Source organism: Salvia hispanica, chromosome 1 (genome assembly GCF_029641045.1).
Source record: "Salvia hispanica isolate PSC_SH4W2 chromosome 1, Shi_PSC_v1, whole genome shotgun sequence".
Lineage (NCBI taxonomy): Eukaryota > Viridiplantae > Streptophyta > Magnoliopsida > Lamiales > Lamiaceae > Salvia > Salvia hispanica.
The window spans coordinates 5,075,765-5,096,793 of NC_142692.1; the positions used below are offsets into that span (position 1 = coordinate 5,075,765).

Here is a 21,029-nt window from a genome sequence, read left to right on the forward strand (position 1 = left end):
TCATTATTGATCTTGTATAGTACGACAATATCTCATGTTGTAGAGCTTTCATCTATGTTTTTTTGTTGTCTTTGTCGCAATCAACAAGAAACAAGAAGAAAAACAAGATGAGACGCAAGAGTTTACGTGGTTCAACTTAGAGCCTACATCCATGGGAAGCAAGATATTCAGAAACCAAAGCACAAGATGAAGAACAACTTTACAATGGGAACAAGAATGGATAAATGTTTCACTCTTCCTAACCCTCTTCTCTTTCTCCCTCTCTGTTTCGGTTGTACCGGTTTTAATCAACTGAAGACACACACGCATGCAGCTCGCTCATGTAGTTAGTCATAACTAACTCTTCATGCAAAAACATATAGTGTGTTTGGTGCATGCCCACCCAAGGCCCGAGCCATGTCTCATGCCAAAGTCCGAGCCTAGCTTCATGACCACAAACATACATTTTTTATTTTTCAATGTTGTAATGTAATTAAATAGTAATAACATGATGTTGTTAGTATTATTACTAGTTTTAATCAAAATAAAATATGCATCAATGTGCTTAGAGAAGGAAAACAATCTACTACTATATCCTTTAAGGGCATGCTTGGTATGATGGTGGAATGGATTGGAGGTTGGAGTGAAATGTCAATTTCCTGGGATTTTCTTGGCATTTTCATTCATTCACTCATTCATTCCATCACACCAAGCAAATGAATAGAATGGAAGTAGGAATTACATTCCATTCCATCATACCAAAAAACCCCTTAGTGTTTATTTATTTACCCATTCTTAAATGATTAGGTTATATAATCACCAAAAGATAAAAGAGAGATATTGGAAGATAAATTATTATGCTCTAATTTCACCAAATAATAGGAATCTTGTCCTATCACATTCTCCTAGGTCCTAAATATAGGCACCATACTTATATTTACATGAAACTATTCTTTTTTGAATATTGTTAATAGTGATACCTGGTTCAATAACTGAAGTTATCCTTAAGTTTACACACATAATTTTCCTAAATAAACATGACATGCAACAAATTATTGCCGCCTGAACTATGAAAATAGTATAATTAATTTAATGAATTAAAGTACATATATTATTCCTTTTCCTAAAAAATTGAAATCAAGAGAATATAAGTATTCCACTAACACTATATTCCAACTGATCTCTAGCATGTAATACTAATTGAGTAACTATTAGTGATTGCGGTCTCGGTCGCGACCCATTTTAATCTTTTGGTTATGATTAATTATAATACATTAAAAAACATTAATTTTACAGCATAAGCCTATATTTTTAGCATCCATCGAATAACAAAAAATTCAGTATAATTAAAATAAATCAAAATTATTATTATTATTATTATTATTATTATTATTATTATTATTATTATAACATGGGTAGACTTAATAGGACAATTAGTTAATGTACTTCCTCATCATTAATTAAGTGAATAAAACCTTGATTAGTTAACTTCTTTTCCACCAACTAACCTATAGCGGATAACCAAATGAAGTTGAACATCTACATATATGTTATTATTACTATTATTATAATTACTATGGGAAAGTCGAATATATTGAATTTGATACTACATGCTCTCTCCAATATGAAACTTAGATAAGAATAGCTGCTGAATTTACGTAAAATAATTGTAAACTCTGTTACAAATTGTAGTATTTTTTTTAACTACTAAAGATATTTACCGGCGGCCCAGTAAGAACAGTTGATCTAAAAATTGAAAATTGTTTTATTTAAAAAAAGTAATCGATATCCTGATCATTTAGTTAAGGACAGTGGAGTGGCATCATACCCTTGGATTACAATGAATCTTTTTAATAATATAAACTTGTGAATATCTATTTTGTTACATTGAATTAATGGATAATAGTTGTAACAAGTACCCTAATTACATAAACTTTTGTCGGTTGGCTGGTTATAGAATCAAAATACATTTAATGCAACCAGCATGGAGTATCGATCTTCACGCGCTTCTTCCGCGCGTGGCTAAGTTGTGGGAAGTAAAATCTGTTTCTGTTTGGCTCGAACTCTCACACGTTCAATTTCAATATTCGACATCCTTTTCTCTTTTGTCTTGAGTTGTAGTACTACTGAATTTTAAAACTATTATCGAACTTAATAAACATATTTTTATCAAGAACTATTTGTAAAAAGAGAAAAAAATATATTAATATCCTCATATTCAACTATTTTTGGGAACAAAATAATAAGATATCATCTAATATATCATTTCATTACTCAACCATTGTAATAAAATGTATTTAAGTTAGAAAAGATTGGAACATAATTGATAAAGTGAGAAGATTATACTAGAATGATTTCAATGACTAAAAAGTTGGGATATGGAGCATTTGATTAAATTTAAAGATTGTGGTAGAGCTGATAAAACTATTATAAAGTTTGATAAATTCAACTTAATTAAAAATTAATTTTGAATTATTGTAATAAAGTTCTAATGTATTTTTATGACAGACACAGTCCGAAACTGGAATCGAATTGTCAACAATGTTAAGTAGAATGGGTACATCTTAGATTTTGTATAAAAAACAAACAATTTATTTTAGAAATAGTTATTGATAAAATTTTGTCATGAAACCAAACCCAACTAAAAACATTAAAAAAAAAACAAAATTTGAACCTCTTTGAACAGGAAATTCGTTTTTCTCTTCATGTTGAAAAAATAATTAAAAAGAATCCAACACAAATAAAATTAGAGAAATTGAATTTCATATAAAATGGCTAAAAGTCAAGAATTTGTGTATTCTGTTTGACCGGTCAACATACAAGTACATTACATGAGGACCATACCAGACCAGACCTAACCGTCACTGTCTTTTAAATGCCTTTTTGGCAAAATGTTCAATTTAAGAAAATTGTCCCAAATTTTTTTAGTTAAATATCAAGTGTGTGAGTCTCTATTGTATATTATATAATTAATTAATTTTCTTAAATATGTGAATATAATTTAAGCCACAATTAGAATTCAATCTTGGATATACTATAAGCAATCAGATCCCTAAGAAGTAAGCAACAATTCAAAAACATTTTTCAACCGAGTAGCCAATACAATATGAATCGTATGAAAATAATTGAATTGAAAATAACAACGTATTTGCAACAATAAAAAATGTGAAAATCCATCCAATTAAGTTCAAGAGTATTGTGGGGATTAATAACTAGTACTATATAATATAACTTGATTCTCCTACTTTTCAGTACATATCGACTATAGTACCATAAAAGATCATTTAATTCAGGACATTTAATACATACAATACGAAATGAAATCACACCTAATTTGAATATTAGTTGTAACATTTTTGTAAAACTAAACATTGGTTTAGCCTGTTCATAATTTGGATCTGTAAATGGTTACTTCCCAGATTGATACATAATCCAAACTTTTGTGATTTTTAACGTCGATGATTATCGGAATAATTAAAAGAGAATAGCATTCATTAACTCGGCTACAATAATGTATTAATAATTTACTGAGATAAAACTGCCACAAAAACTATTTTTTACTAATAAACAAGTTTATATATTTTACAACAACTCACTTGGTTATACATTTTCCCTTCAATCCATAAATTATGGATTTGAATCCTTTAAAGTACATAAATATGATAAATCATGATTGATTTTCATAAAAAAATAGATATATGTAAATTATAATAAGAAAATTAACAAGTTAATTTCTTTAAAATATAGAGTTATGTTATGTTTGCCGCGTAAAACCCTATTGTTTACGTTTCACAAATACTTAAAGTTGTACTCCTCGTCCCTTGCTAAGTGATGCATAATATATCTTTTTTGGAATGTCCCATGTTAAATGAGTAAATTTTTTTTTTTTTGGCATTCTCAGTCTTACCTTTTTTTCTCTACTCTATTCTATCTCTTACTTTATTTTCATCCACTTAATTAACAAAACCTCATTTTGTTATATCTTTTGCCGAAAAAAAATGCTTCACTTAATAAGGGGTGGAGGGAGTTCTATATAGGTGTAGTTAAACTATAAGAGTTAGATTCACTTTAAGTCGTAGCAGTATATACATCAAAAAAGCAAGAATTCAAATACTAATGGACAGGTAGATAGAGATGTGATCAATTGCTATCTATTTGTTAATTGGAAACTAGTATCAATTTATAGTCATTAGATCTAAAGATATGGCGGTGCACGTGGAAATTCATTTTATATTAATTAATTCAAAAATGACATTTTGTTTTTTTTATACATGACAGTTTACATGATTATCGTGATGTCAATAATGTCAAATCAATACCTTGAATATGTCAACTAAATTGATTGATATTGGACATGCATAGTAATTGATATTGTATGTGTTGTTGACATGAGTTTGACTGTCGAAAATATCGGAATTAGGATATTGTTAGAATTCTTATAAAATTATATTTAATTTTATATATGTTTTATGAAAAATAGTTATATGAGTTTGAAGCTTTGAGATTTTTTTAAAGTTAGTTATAATTAACAAAATTCAGTTTCCATTAATATCCCTTATTTATATTATTAACACACGAGTTGACTAATAGTAAACCCTAGTTAACATTGTTACAAGAGTTTGTTGACATTGAGCATCTTTGCCGTTTATTTTCTGATCGGATGGAATAAATTGAATACTGCCTCCGTGCACACAAAATAGACGAAGTTGTAAATGGCACGAGTTTCAGTGCACAATTGGTAAAGAAAGAGATGAGAAATATGTAGTGAAAATAGTATTAGTGATTGTGGAGTTGAGGTTATAATATATTGTTTAAAATTTTCCATATTTAGAATTAGTCTAATTTTGATGAACGATTCAAAATGGTAAAATTAGTTTGTTTTTGTGAACAAAGGTAATGATAGTTATCGATTTAAGATTGTAGTTAGCAATGACCCTAGTCAGATATGTATACAAAGAGAGAGAAGTGTTATGGTTGGTACAACATTTATTTTGATTCCAATACTTAAAAAATTACTACTTACATTATTAATACTAAAAATTAATTTAAAGCATCAATTCAACTTATTTACTTTCTCTATAACTTCAAACCAAAAATAACAAATTTAATTTTTTTTATATAATTATAGAAGATTTTATCTTATACTAGTATTTATCTTGTTTTCTTTTAGCTTTAAGTTTTGCTTTTTACCTTTATCATTTTTCCAAAATTTGTGTTTATTCTTACTCTCTTAGTCAAGGTGAGCGGTATTCTTTTTTGGAATGTCCCAACTAAGTTGAATCATTTTCATTTTTGACAAAAAAAAAAAGCAAAACATTCAATCACTCTTACTTTATTCAATCACCAACTTTACTCTTTTTTTTTAAATACCTATCTCCTACTTTTCAACACAATTTTTTAATCTTCATACCCAAATATTTTGACTCAACTTAGTTGGAACAGTGGGAGTACTACTATAATGCGTGTCCTATTTTATAACCTAATCCTATCCACTTTGATTAAGTATCGATATGCAATTCAGTTGCAAAAAAGCCTGGTGGATTGCACCTAATTTAAACTTCATAACTAATTTAGTTTGTTCAAGTTCGAGCTCTACAATAATAATGATTGGATCATTGGAATAATAATCATTCAATAAATATATTTGGAAGAAATGGAATAAACCGAAATTTATTACTGTAATTTATCCGTTATAGAAAAAAATTAAATAACTTTGGAATCCGTGGAACCAAAATGGTCTTTGTAGCGGAAACCTATAATTGTGCCACGAATTATCATACACTTTCTATAATTCATATTAAATGAAAGTAACCAATCGAAGGTTTAGCAAATTATTAGATTCGACCAATCTAAACTTAGAAAAGTAATTATTCACCAATAATTATAGCTTCTCACATCATTTGTAATAATATGCCTACACGCACACACCTCAATTCCAAAGTTTGAATAATATTTTAATTTTGCAATTTTTAATTCTTTAAAACGATTCTGATCAATTCTCGCATTCCTACTATTTTTCTCGTGTGGCCATATATCACTAAACCCTAAAATGGCTGCTTGTTTTTACACGATATTATCCCATTTAAAATAGTAGTACTATCTTATTTTCGTTCCCAAATAACCCAACTACTTTGCTTGAGATTCTCCACGAAATGAAAACGGATTACCACTTCACAAAGTTAAAATAAAATATATTCATTGTGAATTACATACTCCATTTGTCCATAAAAATATGAACTTTTCATTTTGGACCGTCCATAAACAATAACCACTTCTATTCTTGGTAACTTTTTTCTCTCTAATAAGATGGACCCGTTTTCCACTAAAAAAATACTATCTTTGTCCCCATTATGTGTCCTGATTTTTTGATTATGGTCCGCCCCTTATTATTGTTCCACTTCATTTGTACTATTTTTGATATGTACCTCACATTCCACTAATTCATTTACTCTAACATTATTTTATAAAACTAATATTAAAAAATATGACCTATCTACCACTAACTTCTTCATCTTCTTTTTACATTTTTTTAAGTCCGTACCGGGTCAAAGTGAGACATATATTAGGGAACGGAAGGAGTAATGTAATTACTTTTTTTCTATCTCCTTCTTATTTTATTAATTATGATTAAAATTCGTGTCGCTTTTGTCCATATTTTTATAGGATGGAAAGAATACTACTTCCTCCGTTTCAAGATAAGTGAGCACAAACTTTTCGGTACGGGATTTAAGGAAATGGGGTTTTGTTAGTAAAGTGGAAAGTGAAAGTAAGAGAGTGAATAGAGTAGAGAAAAAAAGTAAGAAAGATGATACAAAAAGAGAAAATGACTCACTTATCTTGGGACGTCCCAAAAAGTAACGTGAGTCACTTATTTTGAGACGGAGGAGTAAAATATAGATGAAGTTTACCTAATTGGAATTACATGGATTGAAAATAGTAAAGTGTTTTAATTTTATAAATATAGCAAAGGGGCTAAAGTGGAAATAAGGAAATATGGAGTGGGTAAAAAAGTAAGTGCATTTAAGTAGAAGTAACTGATCTCTGAGCAAAGCCGCCTCACTCAAGTCAGCAGGGTCCGAGTCTCTCACAGACACACCTAGAGTGAGAAACTAACGCTTTTAGAGAGAGAAAGTATTAGCAGTACTCTATTGGTTGAAATAGATGCCATTTGTTGAGAGAGAGAGAGAGATACAGAAAGTCCTTGCCAAGATTAATGGAGAAACAAATATTTACTGCTCCACCAATTTAGGTTTTTGATTTACCACACTGTAGTCTGTATAGCTCTGCAAGGTGAAGCTCAATTTAGTCCTGTCAACATAACCCGACAATCCACATCTTCCTTAATCCCCAATCAAAACTAGCACAAATTTAAACCATAAAGCATAAAACTTTTTCAACTTAGATAAAACCCACACCCAAACACTCACACACACACTTGCAAGGCAAAATAAAAAGCTAGAGTCTTTTACAGCTTTACCAGTACTGTCCACAATCTCCCCCCTTTAAAGCTGACAGATTTCTCCTCTCTCCCTCTCTCTCTCTCTTGATTTCAGATAATGTTCAGTTTCATCTCTCCTATTCCTATATGTATTGACTGCTCTCTCTAGTTTTTCAAACTCAACAGTGAAATCAAGCGATGTTGGACTATGGCTGGGGCAACACGTCCTCGATCATCCTCAATGCCGATGAACCCGGTCCCGACCCCGAACCCACCCGCCCGGTTTTCGACCCTTACTCTTCCCACTCCTTCTCCGACCCGCCCCCCAATTTCTCCAACCCGGAAACCCACTTCTCCGCCGCCGTCCACCACCACCACCACCTCCCGTTCCACGCCCCTTCCCCAAACACCCACTTCGCCGCCTTCTACGGCGGCGGCGCGGCGGCCTCATACGCGCCGCCGCAGCACCCGTCAATGCTGACGCTCGAACCGGCGGCTTACTCGGTGGTGCCGAAGAGCGAGCCGGTGGGGGGCGGCTTCGACTTCAACGCGGAGTACAACAGCAGAATCGGGCTGAACCTCGGCGGCAGGACCTACTTCGCCTCCTCCGAAGACGACTTCGTGAACCGGCTCTACCACCGGTCCAGGATTTTGGAGCCCGGTTCGGCCAACTCGCCGCGCTGCCAGGCCGAGGGCTGCAACGCCGACCTCACCCACGCCAAGCACTACCACCGCCGCCACAAGGTCTGCGAGTTCCACTCCAAGGCCGCCACCGTCATCGCCGCCGGCCTCACCCAGCGCTTCTGCCAGCAATGCAGCAGGTTGGTTTTGCCTGCAATTTCATTACCAAATGGACGAAACTGCCCTCCCGGGACGCTTAATCATTGAGCGCCGTACGTGGGGAGATCCCGAGGGCATTCCCGTCCGTAAATAAATTAATTGAGTTTTATTTTATTTTTTATTTTTTTTAATTTCCCACTTTCCAGTTTCGTATATGCACGGATTTGTTGCGAATTTGTTGAATCTCTTTTGCGGCTTTAAATGATGAGCAGTTAACGTTGTTTCTCTTCAACTCCAACACCGAGTTCTTGATTTTCGGATAACGTACGACACCGAATCTCCATCTGTACTAATTTTTTCAAACTTTCCAATTTCAGATTCCACCTGCTGTCGGAATTCGACAACGGCAAGAGAAGCTGCCGCAAGAGGCTCGCCGACCACAACCGCCGCCGCCGCAAATCCCAGCAAAACAACCACGAAAAATCCCACCCCGAAATCTCCTCCGCCGCCTCTGAAAACCTAGCAAGTAAGTAATTAAACATCTTTCCACAGCTAACCCTCTTCCAAAAATCCAATCTTTTTCACAATCGCATCATCAATTTTGCAGGGTCACCGCCGGAATCCGGCCAACACTCTTCCTCGGTGACGGTGGCGATCTCCCCGCCGAGAATCTCACTCGATTGCTTCCGCCACCGCAGCGGCACAGCTCCGTCGTCCAACTCCCTCTTCTACTCCAACGGTTAATTAAAGAAAGAAAGAAAATGAAGAGGCTATTAGCAATAACATAGTTGAGAGTTATGATGATTTCCTTTTAATTTCCTCATCGTTCTTGTTAACCCTTATCATCTAAACTTAATTTCCTTTTTTTTTAATCTTATTAGTATAATGATGAATTATTATGTTTCCGTACGTGTAAGCCATATATGAGCAATGTACCTTCATCTACCAATGGGATTGAGTTCCCACTTTGCATGCCTAACTCCAGCTCTAACCGTAATATAAAAAAAGGGAAAATAAAATAAAATTCCTTCTGCATTGAAGATTAATTGCTATTTGGGTAAAAGGGTTGGGTTTGGCAGAGAGGCACTCATGCAGGCTATTTCTATTTAAAGTTACTGCATTATTTTCTTTTTGTCTGTTGCTCAATGATATTTTCAATACAGTAAAATTAAGGATGGGTGGTGAAAAAATTGAAAATGAATGGTGAAAATTGCTTGGTGAAGAAGATGCCAGTAAGTCAAGCTGTCTCCTGCATGGAGGCTATGGTTTGAGGGAAGCTAAATTTGTGGGGCCTTTCTTTTTATATCACTCTCATCTACTGTTTAAGTGTCATGTGAATGAGTCTCTTGATTGAGATGTTCAGTGTGTGTGTGTGTGTGAGGATACATATATCTTTGGGATATAAAATATTCTCTTTTTTTTATGTTAATTTTTCATCTAGTGGTCAAAATTATTACTATGAATGTGACATGAGAGAGTAACTCAATAGATGGTAGTAGTACTATAACTTATTCGATTTTTCTAGAGTGCTACTTATAAATTATTTTTTGGACCTTTGACTAAAGTCGTTGAAATGTTTAAATTTTAAAGATAATGTATGTGTATGTATCAAGTGTTGAAACGTGTTAAAAATAGGTATGCATTCTAGTAAACAAAATTGTACTACTCCGTATATATTTCTTAGGCTTGGATTATTCTATCTTAAAAAAGGTGGTGTGAAAACATTCGTAGCAATAATTTCCCGCCAAATACACATCCACAAAAAGGGGATACTAGTAGTGTATGCATAAAATTGATTTTGATGAAATGAATTGGAGACTTTGTATATACATAATTTTGTATTGAGGTGCAAAATTCTTTTCTCTTTCTTTAATAATTCGTCTCTGCTTGGTTTGCAAAACTATACTACTATCTCGAAATTAAATACGTATTATTGTTTAGTTCATAAGATTTAATCTCATAACTCAATCTTAGATGAATAATCATGTAATAATAGTCATCATCTTTCAACTAAAATAATCTCACAACTTAATTATAAACTATATTTCATAATTATTTTGTCTAACAAACCAAAATTAATTATAAACTAATATAATCTCACAATTCAATCATAAATTATATTTCATAAATTACACCTCTAAAAATTGGACTTAGTAAAAATAATTTAATTACACAATTGATGTCGTGCGCAAAGACAAGTAAACACTCACGTGAGTTCGAGAAAATTTATTAAATTCGAACTCTAAAATGAAGAGGGTCTAATTATTGTATTAATTGCTAGGTCTGTATATAATTTAATTATGTATAATGATGAAAGCGTTGTCGGTGAAAAGCTGAATAGATATTTATGCCAGAATAAATGAGAATAAAAAGGCCACAGAAACACACAGGATATTTTGCCCTACCCAAGTTATGATCAAATTTAATTAAGGTTAGGTTGGTATATTCTCTGTAGCAATATTAATAATACTATCAATATTTTGTAAACAGAGAAAAGATAGAGAGGTAGGAGAGAGAGAAGGAAGTTGGCATCAGGTGGAATTATTTTGGGCTTTTAATGTACTGTTTCTTAATTCTTATGAAAGCAAAAGGACAAAATTTATGCTAAAGGCTAAATATGATTTCTAGTAGTAGTAGTTTATATTCTTAATGTCATTTTTATTAATGTCCATCTACACATATAGAGAGCGTGTCGCACATAGAATTGTTAGATTTGAAAATTATGTACCTGATTTAACCTTTAAAGAAAAGATAATATTTATCACCATGAGGGTATTTTTGTCCAATCACTCTTCAAATTAGAGGGTCTGATCATGACATGCCATAATTCACGGGATTAAATCTTACACAATTTGGTAAATTATTCCCCAAAAATATCATCATTTCTATTACCACAATAATATTATCAATTATTATTATATTAAATACATGACACATAGGAGTACAGTAACACTTAAAAATGCATGGAACTAAAGGTAAAAGACCATGCAAACGTGATTCACATCACTATTTCTTGAGAAATTGCGGATTGTAGTAGAGTATGATACATATATGGAGTAATTTGTAGTGTCTAAAAATTATGGAATTGATCATAAGTCAGACCAAAAATTCGGCTTTTCCTTCAATTAATAGGTCGGAAGTTCGATTTTATTATGAAATTTATGAAGGTTGATGGAAATTATAATTGATCTTCATAATATAAGAAGATGTATAAAAAAATGTTTTAAATGATAATTTTGTATTATTAATTCTATATACTTTAATTCTAATTTTGTATTATTAATTCAATTCAATAGTTATTCATGACCTGCACCTAATTAATGTTGATATCGTTTATGTAGCATCCGTATTTAGTAAACAATAAATAATGAGAGTATAACTTTTGGTCTAATTAATTAATACTCTTGTTAGAACTAAGTTTATTGATATGTAGTAATACACCTAATTAATGAGATACATTTACTTGTACACTTGCAACATACTATGAAGATTCATCAATAGCTATCAATGGAGTAGTACAAAACACCAAGAAACTACCTACTTACGATTATATAAATAGATTTGTACACATAAATTTGGATTCGTATATTTGATCATCTGACTTATAATCTTCAACAAATTTTTTATGTTCTCAATTTGTAGCTTACAGAATATATATTGAGCCATTGAGGGTTTATTTAATTCAGTGTAATCTTTATAAGCTCGGCTCCAACTTTACTTGCTTGATTGTTTGCATCTACATAATTTTTTGGTTGATATTGTTTCTATAGAAATGTTAAGGTATACTGTAGCTCCAGCCCAATTCTACTATTCATATATTTATTGTCACAATTATCATACATGTAACCTAAATAAATATGGTGAATTAATGAATACAAACTTTTTTTTTCTTTAACTATGTAACACTATAAGCTTATAAGTAATTAATGAATAAGTATTTATGCAATCATAATCACTACAAAAAACTTATCTTTTAGGGCCACAAAAATTGAGATGCAATTACTTGCTAGCGTTTGTAAATTTTTAAAAATAACCATAATTTAAAACATAAGAGAAAGCGTCCATAAGTTGAAGGCAAATTGGAGTATATCTTAAGCTTTTGTTTTTGAAGACGCTTTTATTTGTGCCCCCTAATTTTAGTTGGGACACCGACAATGAGGAAATTTTATGAAGTGCTGGTGGTATAATTAGACATAAAATTAGAGTCTTTTAGCATTAAAAAGTGTCCTTATCCGATTTTTAGGTTCAGTGAATTAAGTATTAGGAGGGAGAGAAGACAAATTTTAAAAACCCTAACCCTAATAGAAGCATGCATTATAGGAGGAGGATGACAGAATTGTGTACTTAATTGGATTTATCAAATATGTTAGCTCAAAAATTAAGTGCATTCATACTACTTTAAACTTCTCTGAAATCAAGACATTCCCTAAAGAGAAATTATTAATTAATGTCTACGAATTCTCTGACCCATTGTTGTTTCCAACAAATGAATAAAGTAGAAGACAATTCATTATTGGATATCTATCTCTAGTGTACAAACTCTACTATTTGAGCACCTTCAAACTTGATATCATCCTTTTGTTTGGCGCTGCATTCATTATTCATTTAAAATGTATAGATGTATCTATATGCATAGACACACACCTACCATTAAAATTGAAACTTGATTTGACTCTGGTGGTACATAAAATATTTATGAGTGGCTGAATTATACATTAATGAATCTTGTTTCCACCACGTTCAAAAATCTTGTCTGCAACAACTCTTGTTGCTAAGGAGGGTGGGGGACTGCCTTTTGCAATTTGGTATATCATCGTATCATATTTATATATGCTTGCTATAATATCAACCAGCAATCATAATTAATTCTGACTATTGCATGATATAAGTATAACTGCATATTTATTTGGTTTTTAAATGATGGGACATTGGGACCCCTGACTAATTTCGTAGAAAACCTTCAAAATAGAATTCATTCCTAATAAAAATATATTTTTTAAAATAAGTGTCTCAATTCTTTCTCATAATGTAGTGTTTAATGTTAGTATATAGAATAGAAAGATGAATTAAGAATTAATTTAAATGAGCCAATAATGTAAAAATTGGCTTCCCAATGATGACATCATGCAACAAAACACACTACAAAATTTAAAAAAATCTTCCTTTTCTTGTTTCTGTTTCCAAGGAGGGGGAAGATAGCTTCTTTATGAGGAGATTCGGGAATCTTCAAAATCAGATTTGAGTTGGCCCAGTGCTTGTTTTGGGGCCCAGCCCACGAACTATGAACAAAACCAGAAACTAAAGAAACTGCATTTGTTTTATATAATTAAATTTTTAAATATTTTATCTTATCCTATCATTTTCAGTGTTTTTGACAAATATTATCCACCTTACAGTGATTACAAACGGATACCAAGGTTCAATTTTCGCTTTAAAATGTCCTGCAAAATATTTATAGACACAATTGCGCGTGTAGCTCTGCACACCTACATACATGCCAAAATATAAGTATTTTTGTTTGTTGGAGCTACTTGTAATAGAGTACTATCACTATGACAAAAAAATTAAAAATTAATACTCCATCCATTCCATATATAGTTATGGAGGCAATTCTTTTCGGTACGAAGATGAAAAATGTGTTGACTTTTAATAAAAAGAGAAATGACTCTATTACTATAGAACGTACCAAAATGGCAAAACGACTCTATTACCATGGAATGGAGGGAGTACAGGAAATAATAACACGAATCATTTAACTATCATATATCCACTTATGCTTGTAGGGAGAAAATTTTAATTCAAAATTTTTTTGTTAAAATAATAGACAAAGTTGAGCATTTACGCTTCTGTAGATATATAGGTGAAGATGCATAAAAGAACTAGTGTAAGAAAAAAAAAAAACGAGTGTAAAAAAATCCAACAAAATTAAATAGTAGTAGTAGCAGTAGTAAACAAAAATCAAATATTTACTGTATTTAAAAAAATGTGTTATCATAGTATGAGAAAAATCCAACAAAATCTCCTTGGTCAGGCTATCATGGCCATATATCCCCATTTTTCTCCATCACGTGCTTCTCACGTGGGAATGCCCCCACGCCACAACAACAACCTTTGACGGGACAGGATCAGTGCAGAGGCTGCCACGTGGCCACGCTTGTGATTGACTTGATTTTCCAAAGTCTTTTTAGTAGGGACCTCTCTCTCTCAAATTCAATACTATTCGACAAAACATATAAATCATGTTCTTCTTATTAAATGCGTTTTTAAATGAAATTTATGCACCACAAGTGCAACTGACGGATTGAGAGGGAGTCGAAGTTAAGTCATTTTGAATAACGTATAGATATTTTCATAAATAAATTAATTTCTCTGCATAATGCAATCGTTATTTTATAGTGTAATTGGTAAAACCATGTCTCAAGTATCTAATTAGCCATAGAGCTTTGTACCCTCTTCGAACAACATCATGCCTAGCTCGTGCCCTAAACAACGCACATTCTTGTTGATTTTTTTAATAATTGGAGTAAAATTGCAGACATTTGGTTTGTTTCTCTAATTTTGGAGTAGAAATTTCGAGTGGATTCCTTCTTGTCTCAAGTTTCTTTTATTAATTCACTTAATTTGTGCAGTTAACATATAATTATGTGTTACGATATTGATATTTAATAATCATTGAAATGATGAATCTAGATAGAAAATTACGTTTCACTTCAATTAGGTCAACTTATTTTTTTTTAATAAAATAAATTAACTTCTTATAATTACACAGCTCCATTGACCAAGACATACAAAATTCAACTAATCTCAAGACTAACCAAATTAACAAAATTGTCCTCCTTATATAGATATAGCATCACTTGCCCAATTTTGATAAAATCATCCATGCTTTGGGCTACACTCTTTAATAATGTTACTTTTCAGTCTGATATAAATTTAACCCCTGAGTTATAAAAATAACTAGATCCAAGTCAATTTAAATTTTTAAAGTGGGCCCAAAACCAAGAATCCAAGTTCATTAACCCTAAATTCTTAAAGGTGATAATAAATCCAATCATATAACAAAAATTCATTAAAAAACCAACATGTAAAACCAACAAAATCATAACAAAAAATGAGATTTCAAAAAAACAAACATTGCACATCTTAGTACCCTAAAGGCAGCTTCCACAGGTCAGAGCAATCTCCACCTCTGTCATCTTCCGCTGCCCGGTGACCATGGTGCGAAATGATCCCGAAAGCAGGGTCCGGGCCGCGCATGAGATTCAACGTGACATGGGCCCGGTGTTCTGGTGCGAGCCATCCCGGCCCTGTCTTGCAGTCGTTGCCAACTTGGGTGGCATCGAGCTGCCTGCAGGCCCGATTCTCGGCGATGAGCTCGCACAGTGCGGCGCTGCACATCGCCGGGAGATCTGGTGCCGGCAAGGCACTCCGCGAGGCGTACCTCGCCGGTGACAGAAGAGAGAGAACACACCCACTGTTGTTGATGTTGACTAAGTGTGGATGTGGGTATCTGCCCGCACCCACCATCTTTATATCTGTAATCATAAATAGAAGTGTGTCATCTTAATCATTAGGACAGATTAAAAAAGAAAGTGAATAATTTGTTATGATATTGAGGCAATAACTTATAGTCATAATTCATAACTAATTATGATAAGATTAATTAAAACTTAATTTGGAGCGTTGCAAACAATTAATTAATTTTTTCATTTAATTTAAATTTTACTTGTAATAAATACATTACTTAGGTTTGATAAATCCAAAACTATGGTAAAATGTAAATACATAACTTTTTTAACTTCAACCTTAACCAAATAAATGCAGATGGAAAAAGTGTGTCGGCAGGTGAGAATTTTAGATGACTTAAATGCACCCAAATTAATGAATTATGTGAGCAAGTTGCAATTCTTTGAAGAATCAAAGATTAAAACAGAAATTTGGTTTGAGAAAATTGAATGCAAGTATGGTCCAAAATCCCAAATACAAGGCTGAAAATTGGTAGATTATGATAGTACATGACTTAATTTAGGTGTGTTGTACTTTGAAGTGATGTAAGAAAGAATTTAAGTGTAAGATTAAGGTACCTTGATATTGTCTCCTAGCAAAAGAGGTATGCTCTTGCGAGCTCTTTCTTCTTCTCTCATTGTGGCCAGCCAGCCTCCTTCTGCAACTCCTCTTCGCCTCATCGAACTCCGCCATCGCATGAAATCTACACAACCGAGCACTAAAGTAATTGGTATATATGCAAAAATGCTCGGTAAAAACAAAATACCGAGCACTTTCTGACCACAATTAATAAATGCTCTTTATATGGCTCGTCCCAAAATTTCTAAGCACGGACTCACAAACATACCGAGCATTGTCGGTGCCCACAAAATATAAGGACTCACAAATTTGCTATTCCCCATCATACACGATTCATTTCAATTTTTATCACTCCCTCCGTCCCCTATATAATATTGAGACTTATATTCGACAAACTAACACGATCAAAATAGTAGTACTAAGATTGACAAATTTCCGAGCACATGCTATTTCCCATCATATGTATTTGGTTTCAATTTTTATCACTGCTGTATAAAATTAAGACTTATATTCCACTAACTTTTTACCTGCTGCATTGTTGGCAGAAGCGTTGGTCGATTCCATGAAGCACGACTTTGGGGGCCTTGGCGTGCATCTCGCACACCTTGTGCCTCTTGTGGTAGTCCTTGGCGTTCGCCAAGGCCGCCTCGCACCCCTCCACCTGGCACCGCGCCGCCCCTCCTCCGCCGCCGGCCTTACCTCTTTTCGTCGGCGGCGGCGGAGGAGACACGTCCCCCAAATAATGCCTCTTTCCAAGCTTCAAGTAGTCCTCCCATGCATGGTTGGGGCTGAAATTACCGTTATGCCCTCGCCAGTTATAATCCATCCTTTCTTCCTTCCTTCCTTCCTTACACCAACAGAAACTGAATGTTACTACTACGTGGGAGAAAGAGTCTGCTTCTGTTGTTGCTGTAGGAACAAAAAAGAGGAAATAGAGAAAAGAGGTGAGAGATAAGAATGATGGTGTAGTACTACAAGTAGGGGTATGGTTGCAACTGCCTTATAAGTTAAAGTCACAGCACTTGATTGGTGCAGACGGAAATAGATTTATCATGACATATTTTAGACTATCTTAATTTGTTGTTGTTCACAATTTTTTAAAATAATTATAGTATTTGTCTCTTATCGACATACACATCACTGATCCCTTGATGGAGAAGTATAATTTATACTAGTACTTTCATTAATCAACACAACTTGATATGTGTTTTTCTTATATACTATAAAAATAAAATTTTAAACACAAAGTAATAATGGGAGTGGTGATTGAGTTCGACCAGTGATAATAATACTGTGCAATTATTGAAAGAAAATAAGGGAAGCAGTTGTAATAAGTGAAATTATTTGTGATAAAATGGACTGGTATAGGGGTCAGAAGGGCTGGACATATAAACAGAGGGAAATAAATACTAATAGTACCCCATAAAAGAATGATGATGGGACTTGAGAAAATAGTTTGTACAAACATGACCCAACACATACACTGTATACTGCAGTGTGTACATGTGAGTGTATGTGGGAAAGTATTTTCTTGCACTGTGTTACTCTAAGAATGGCAAAATAAGAGGTTGCATAACAAAATTTTGGTTAGGAATATGCTAAGTTCTATTCATGATTAAAAAGGGTTCACAATTCCAAAAAGTAACATGGTAGGAGTATGTAGGATGATTGGATTGTACCAAATTAAGTACCTAGACATTATAAGTTGCAGCAGCAAAATAGATTGCAAGAAAATAAAACTAGTGTTAGAACTACAAGAACACTAACCTAAGATATTAGGGAAAATAGACTTATGTTGCTGCATTTTATTGTATAATGGAGTATCTTTTTTGTTCGTCTTATAAAAATATTATCTCCGTCTCACTATATAATTAACTTTATATTCTTCATTATTTACAAAGTTTGTTATCAATGACACCCTTACTTCACTCACAATTTTTAATCTGTCTTTAGTGATTCAATTTAAAAGACTTAATAAAATAGCTTCTTAAATTGTTTAAAATTTTGAAGTTAAAAGGTTATATACCCAGATACCCAAATCTTAAATTTATCACCCCTGATTAGATATTATTAACTGATGAAATTGATATTCAATGAAAAGTATAATTGGGTGAAATAACTCGTAGCTAGTTAATGAATTTTGAAAATAATATATATAGTGATTATATTTATTTTAAAATTTAATATAGAAACAAATCATGCACGCGGATAATGATTTGGTAAAAGGGGGTATGAATTTATGACTTTAATCATATGGTAAAGGGAGTGTGAATTTATGATTTCAACACACATGGACCAACCGATATTGCTTGATTGTGACCACTCTTCAACCTTCTTTTTCTTTCCGCCTTTTCTTTTTTTGTGGATTTATCGTTTTATTTTATTAATCAATGCAATTCCTACTCGTTTTAAATTGTCATCTATCTATTTCCTTAATTCCTAGTATTTATTTTACAATTAGCATCAGGATATTATAACTGAAATACTAGGATTATTGTACTTCTACAAAATTGAGATTAATTTGTGTTTATACTTTGAAAAATATTTTGGCAAGAAATTGCATGTGCACTGTTTTCTTGATGATTATGTATCTAAAATTGAATGATTATTTATATAATAAATTATAAAGTAAAAAAGTGAATTGGCCATTTCACAGAAAAAAGTGTAGCTCGGATTTTGAGCCAACTTCCTCTTTTTGATGGAAATTGGGGGACAATCACATACTCCCAAACAATAGACAACATTTATGTTTCTTACTATAGCTTTTTAAATTATTGCTTTGAGTAATTTTGTAGTAGTATCTCGGTTGTTATTTGTATAAAACTTTTAAGTAGGGCTATATATTTATATATTGGTCTTTAAAAAAATTATTTAAAAACTGTACCTTTATTTCCTCTCTCTCCAAGTCATATAAGTGGCAAACTAATACTCCATATTTTGATTTCCTCATTACAATTTTCAGCCACAATTCTAGTTTTTAGTGATTTTATCAGCTAATCTCTATAACAAAGGAATAAATAGTTGGGGTTAGGACACGTGTAATTAGCCTACACCTTGAGGATCTTGTTCATCGTAAACCACACTGTTTCTTTTAATGAAACACAATACCATGCTGTATTCTATTATAAGAGAGAGAATCATATTGCAAATTTATAAGGGGACCATTCTGAAGCATTATATAACACTGTTTCTTTTGCACTACCTCGATGCAGTGGTCATTTTTTTAAGGTGTAGTTTACTTTACTTTTTGTTTGAATAAATTATTAAGAAAATCATAATATTTGATCAAATTCTAGCCTATTTTAAAATAAATAAAAATTGAATTTCTTCTTATTTTTCTCATTGCAGATTTTGTTGGTGAAGTCATATATGATATGAAAATCGAGGAATCATGTGTATATGTTATCGTTCCGACTGATTTTTAAAGATTTATTGGAACAAAGATGATAAAAAAATTACCTTTACTGAAATAAAATCGCAATTTTGTGAAATCCATCTTTTATTTATAGTAATCCTTCGGAGATCAAAATTTGCAGAAAACTCTGGAAAAAGTACATATCTCAACACACGAATGATAAAGAACACAAATATAATTGGTGTATTAGAACTATATATGAAAGAAAAAGTGCAGATATGAAACAAAAATGAGAACCTAAAAAAGAATCCAATAAGTATGAAGCAATAACAATGGGCCTTCGCAGACGCTTATAATTTTATATTTGTATTTGGGAATTCGGTTGACCCAATCCCATATATTAGCCGAACCCAAGTAACCAAGTTCAGCATACTACTATTTTTCGATTTTTTTAAAAAAATAATCATCTACTTAAGCAAAAGTTTATACTAAAAACTAGTAATAAAATTAAATATCCGATTATTTATTTTATCAATAATTGTAATATGTATATTTAGGTAGGTATATCTTTAATTATTAATTAGAATAAATGAGTTTAAAAGTACATTTACTAAGTAGTCCTATTTTTTAAAACTCTCGCTCACTCAAATCTGTAGATATTCCATATTTCTTCTCAATCAATAACACAGTTGACATAATTCCAGAATTAATTAAATACGGAATTTTAGAATAAAAGTAATCGGTTAAAGCCATATAGTGCTGACTGCTGACCAGGAATTTTTACAATAATACTAGTATTACAGTTTCTATTTATTCCAGAAAAAAAAAAGATCATTTGAATTTAAAATGAGGTACATGGTCATACTATCTTTATAGGTGATTTAATGTTTAATAAACCACTAGAAAAAAAAAAACAGAATCAGTTTTCATTTAAATCAAAACTATAACAAGAATATAATAAGGTGTCAGTTAAATTGTTATGACTAATTATTTATGCTTAATTTGTGACATTATTTTAAGTAGGAGGGGCGGCTATCACTACTTATTATATAATTATTCATCTATAATTAATCTATCTATGAACTAAACACAATTATATATTTAATCATAAAATATAATTTTACAAACTTTCATAAACCTTATTTATGAGAAGCATTTGAATTAAATTAAAAAAATGAGAGCCATTTAAATTATGCAGCTAGATTCATGCAATTTCTATTAACTCTATTGTCTCATTCATTATCAAAATGTCCTCTTTTAATGATGTTTAAAATGATGCCATTCATTAAATCGACCTTTTTTTTCTTTTTCTATTATATCGAAACATTATCATTTTTAACATCACTAAAAGATGTTGATCTGTACATGAATGAAATAATTAAGAGAAACTGA

The 21,029-nt window shown here is 32.1% G+C and overlaps 2 protein-coding genes across 2 annotated transcripts; one reads left to right on the plus strand and one right to left on the minus strand.

The window, feature by feature from the left end:
* Positions 1–7,269: 7,269 nt before the first annotated feature.
* SPL8 (squamosa promoter binding protein-like 8) lies at positions 7,270–9,142 on the plus strand. The gene is made up of 3 exons (XM_048127728.2): positions 7,270–8,238; positions 8,575–8,723; positions 8,805–9,142. Exons 1-3 carry the CDS (start codon positions 7,616–7,618, stop codon positions 8,939–8,941), a joined length of 909 nt encoding a protein of 302 aa, XP_047983685.2. The 5' UTR covers positions 7,270–7,615; the 3' UTR covers positions 8,942–9,142.
* Positions 9,143–15,239: 6,097 nt separating this feature from the next.
* LOC125219277 (squamosa promoter-binding-like protein 7) lies at positions 15,240–17,383 on the minus strand. The gene is made up of 3 exons (XM_048121209.2): positions 16,810–17,383; positions 16,282–16,406; positions 15,240–15,732 (listed from the first exon to the last, which is right to left on the minus strand). The coding sequence occupies exons 1-3, from the start codon at positions 17,106–17,108 to the stop codon at positions 15,341–15,343; spliced, it is 816 nt and encodes a 271-aa protein (XP_047977166.1). The 5' UTR covers positions 17,109–17,383; the 3' UTR covers positions 15,240–15,340.
* Between the last annotated feature and the right edge of the window lie 3,646 nt (positions 17,384–21,029).

Bases quoted from the DNA above. Each gene is read 5' to 3' on its own strand.
- SPL8 (XM_048127728.2), top strand. From the start codon at position 7,616: ATGTTGGACTATGGCTGGGGCAACACGTCCTCGATCATCCTCAATGCC. The intron at 8,239-8,574 runs GTTGGTTTTGCC...TTCCAATTTCAG, and splicing joins TTCTGCCAGCAATGCAGCAG to ATTCCACCTGCTGTCGGAAT. The intron at 8,724-8,804 runs GTAAGTAATTAA...TCAATTTTGCAG, and splicing joins CGCCTCTGAAAACCTAGCAA to GGTCACCGCCGGAATCCGGC.
- LOC125219277 (XM_048121209.2), bottom strand. From the start codon at position 17,108: ATGGATTATAACTGGCGAGGGCATAACGGTAATTTCAGCCCCAACCAT. The intron at 16,407-16,809 runs GTAAAAAGTTAG...TCGGTTGTGTAG, and splicing joins TTCTGCCAACAATGCAGCAG to ATTTCATGCGATGGCGGAGT. The intron at 15,733-16,281 runs GTACCTTAATCT...TTATGATTACAG, and splicing joins TGCTAGGAGACAATATCAAG to ATATAAAGATGGTGGGTGCG.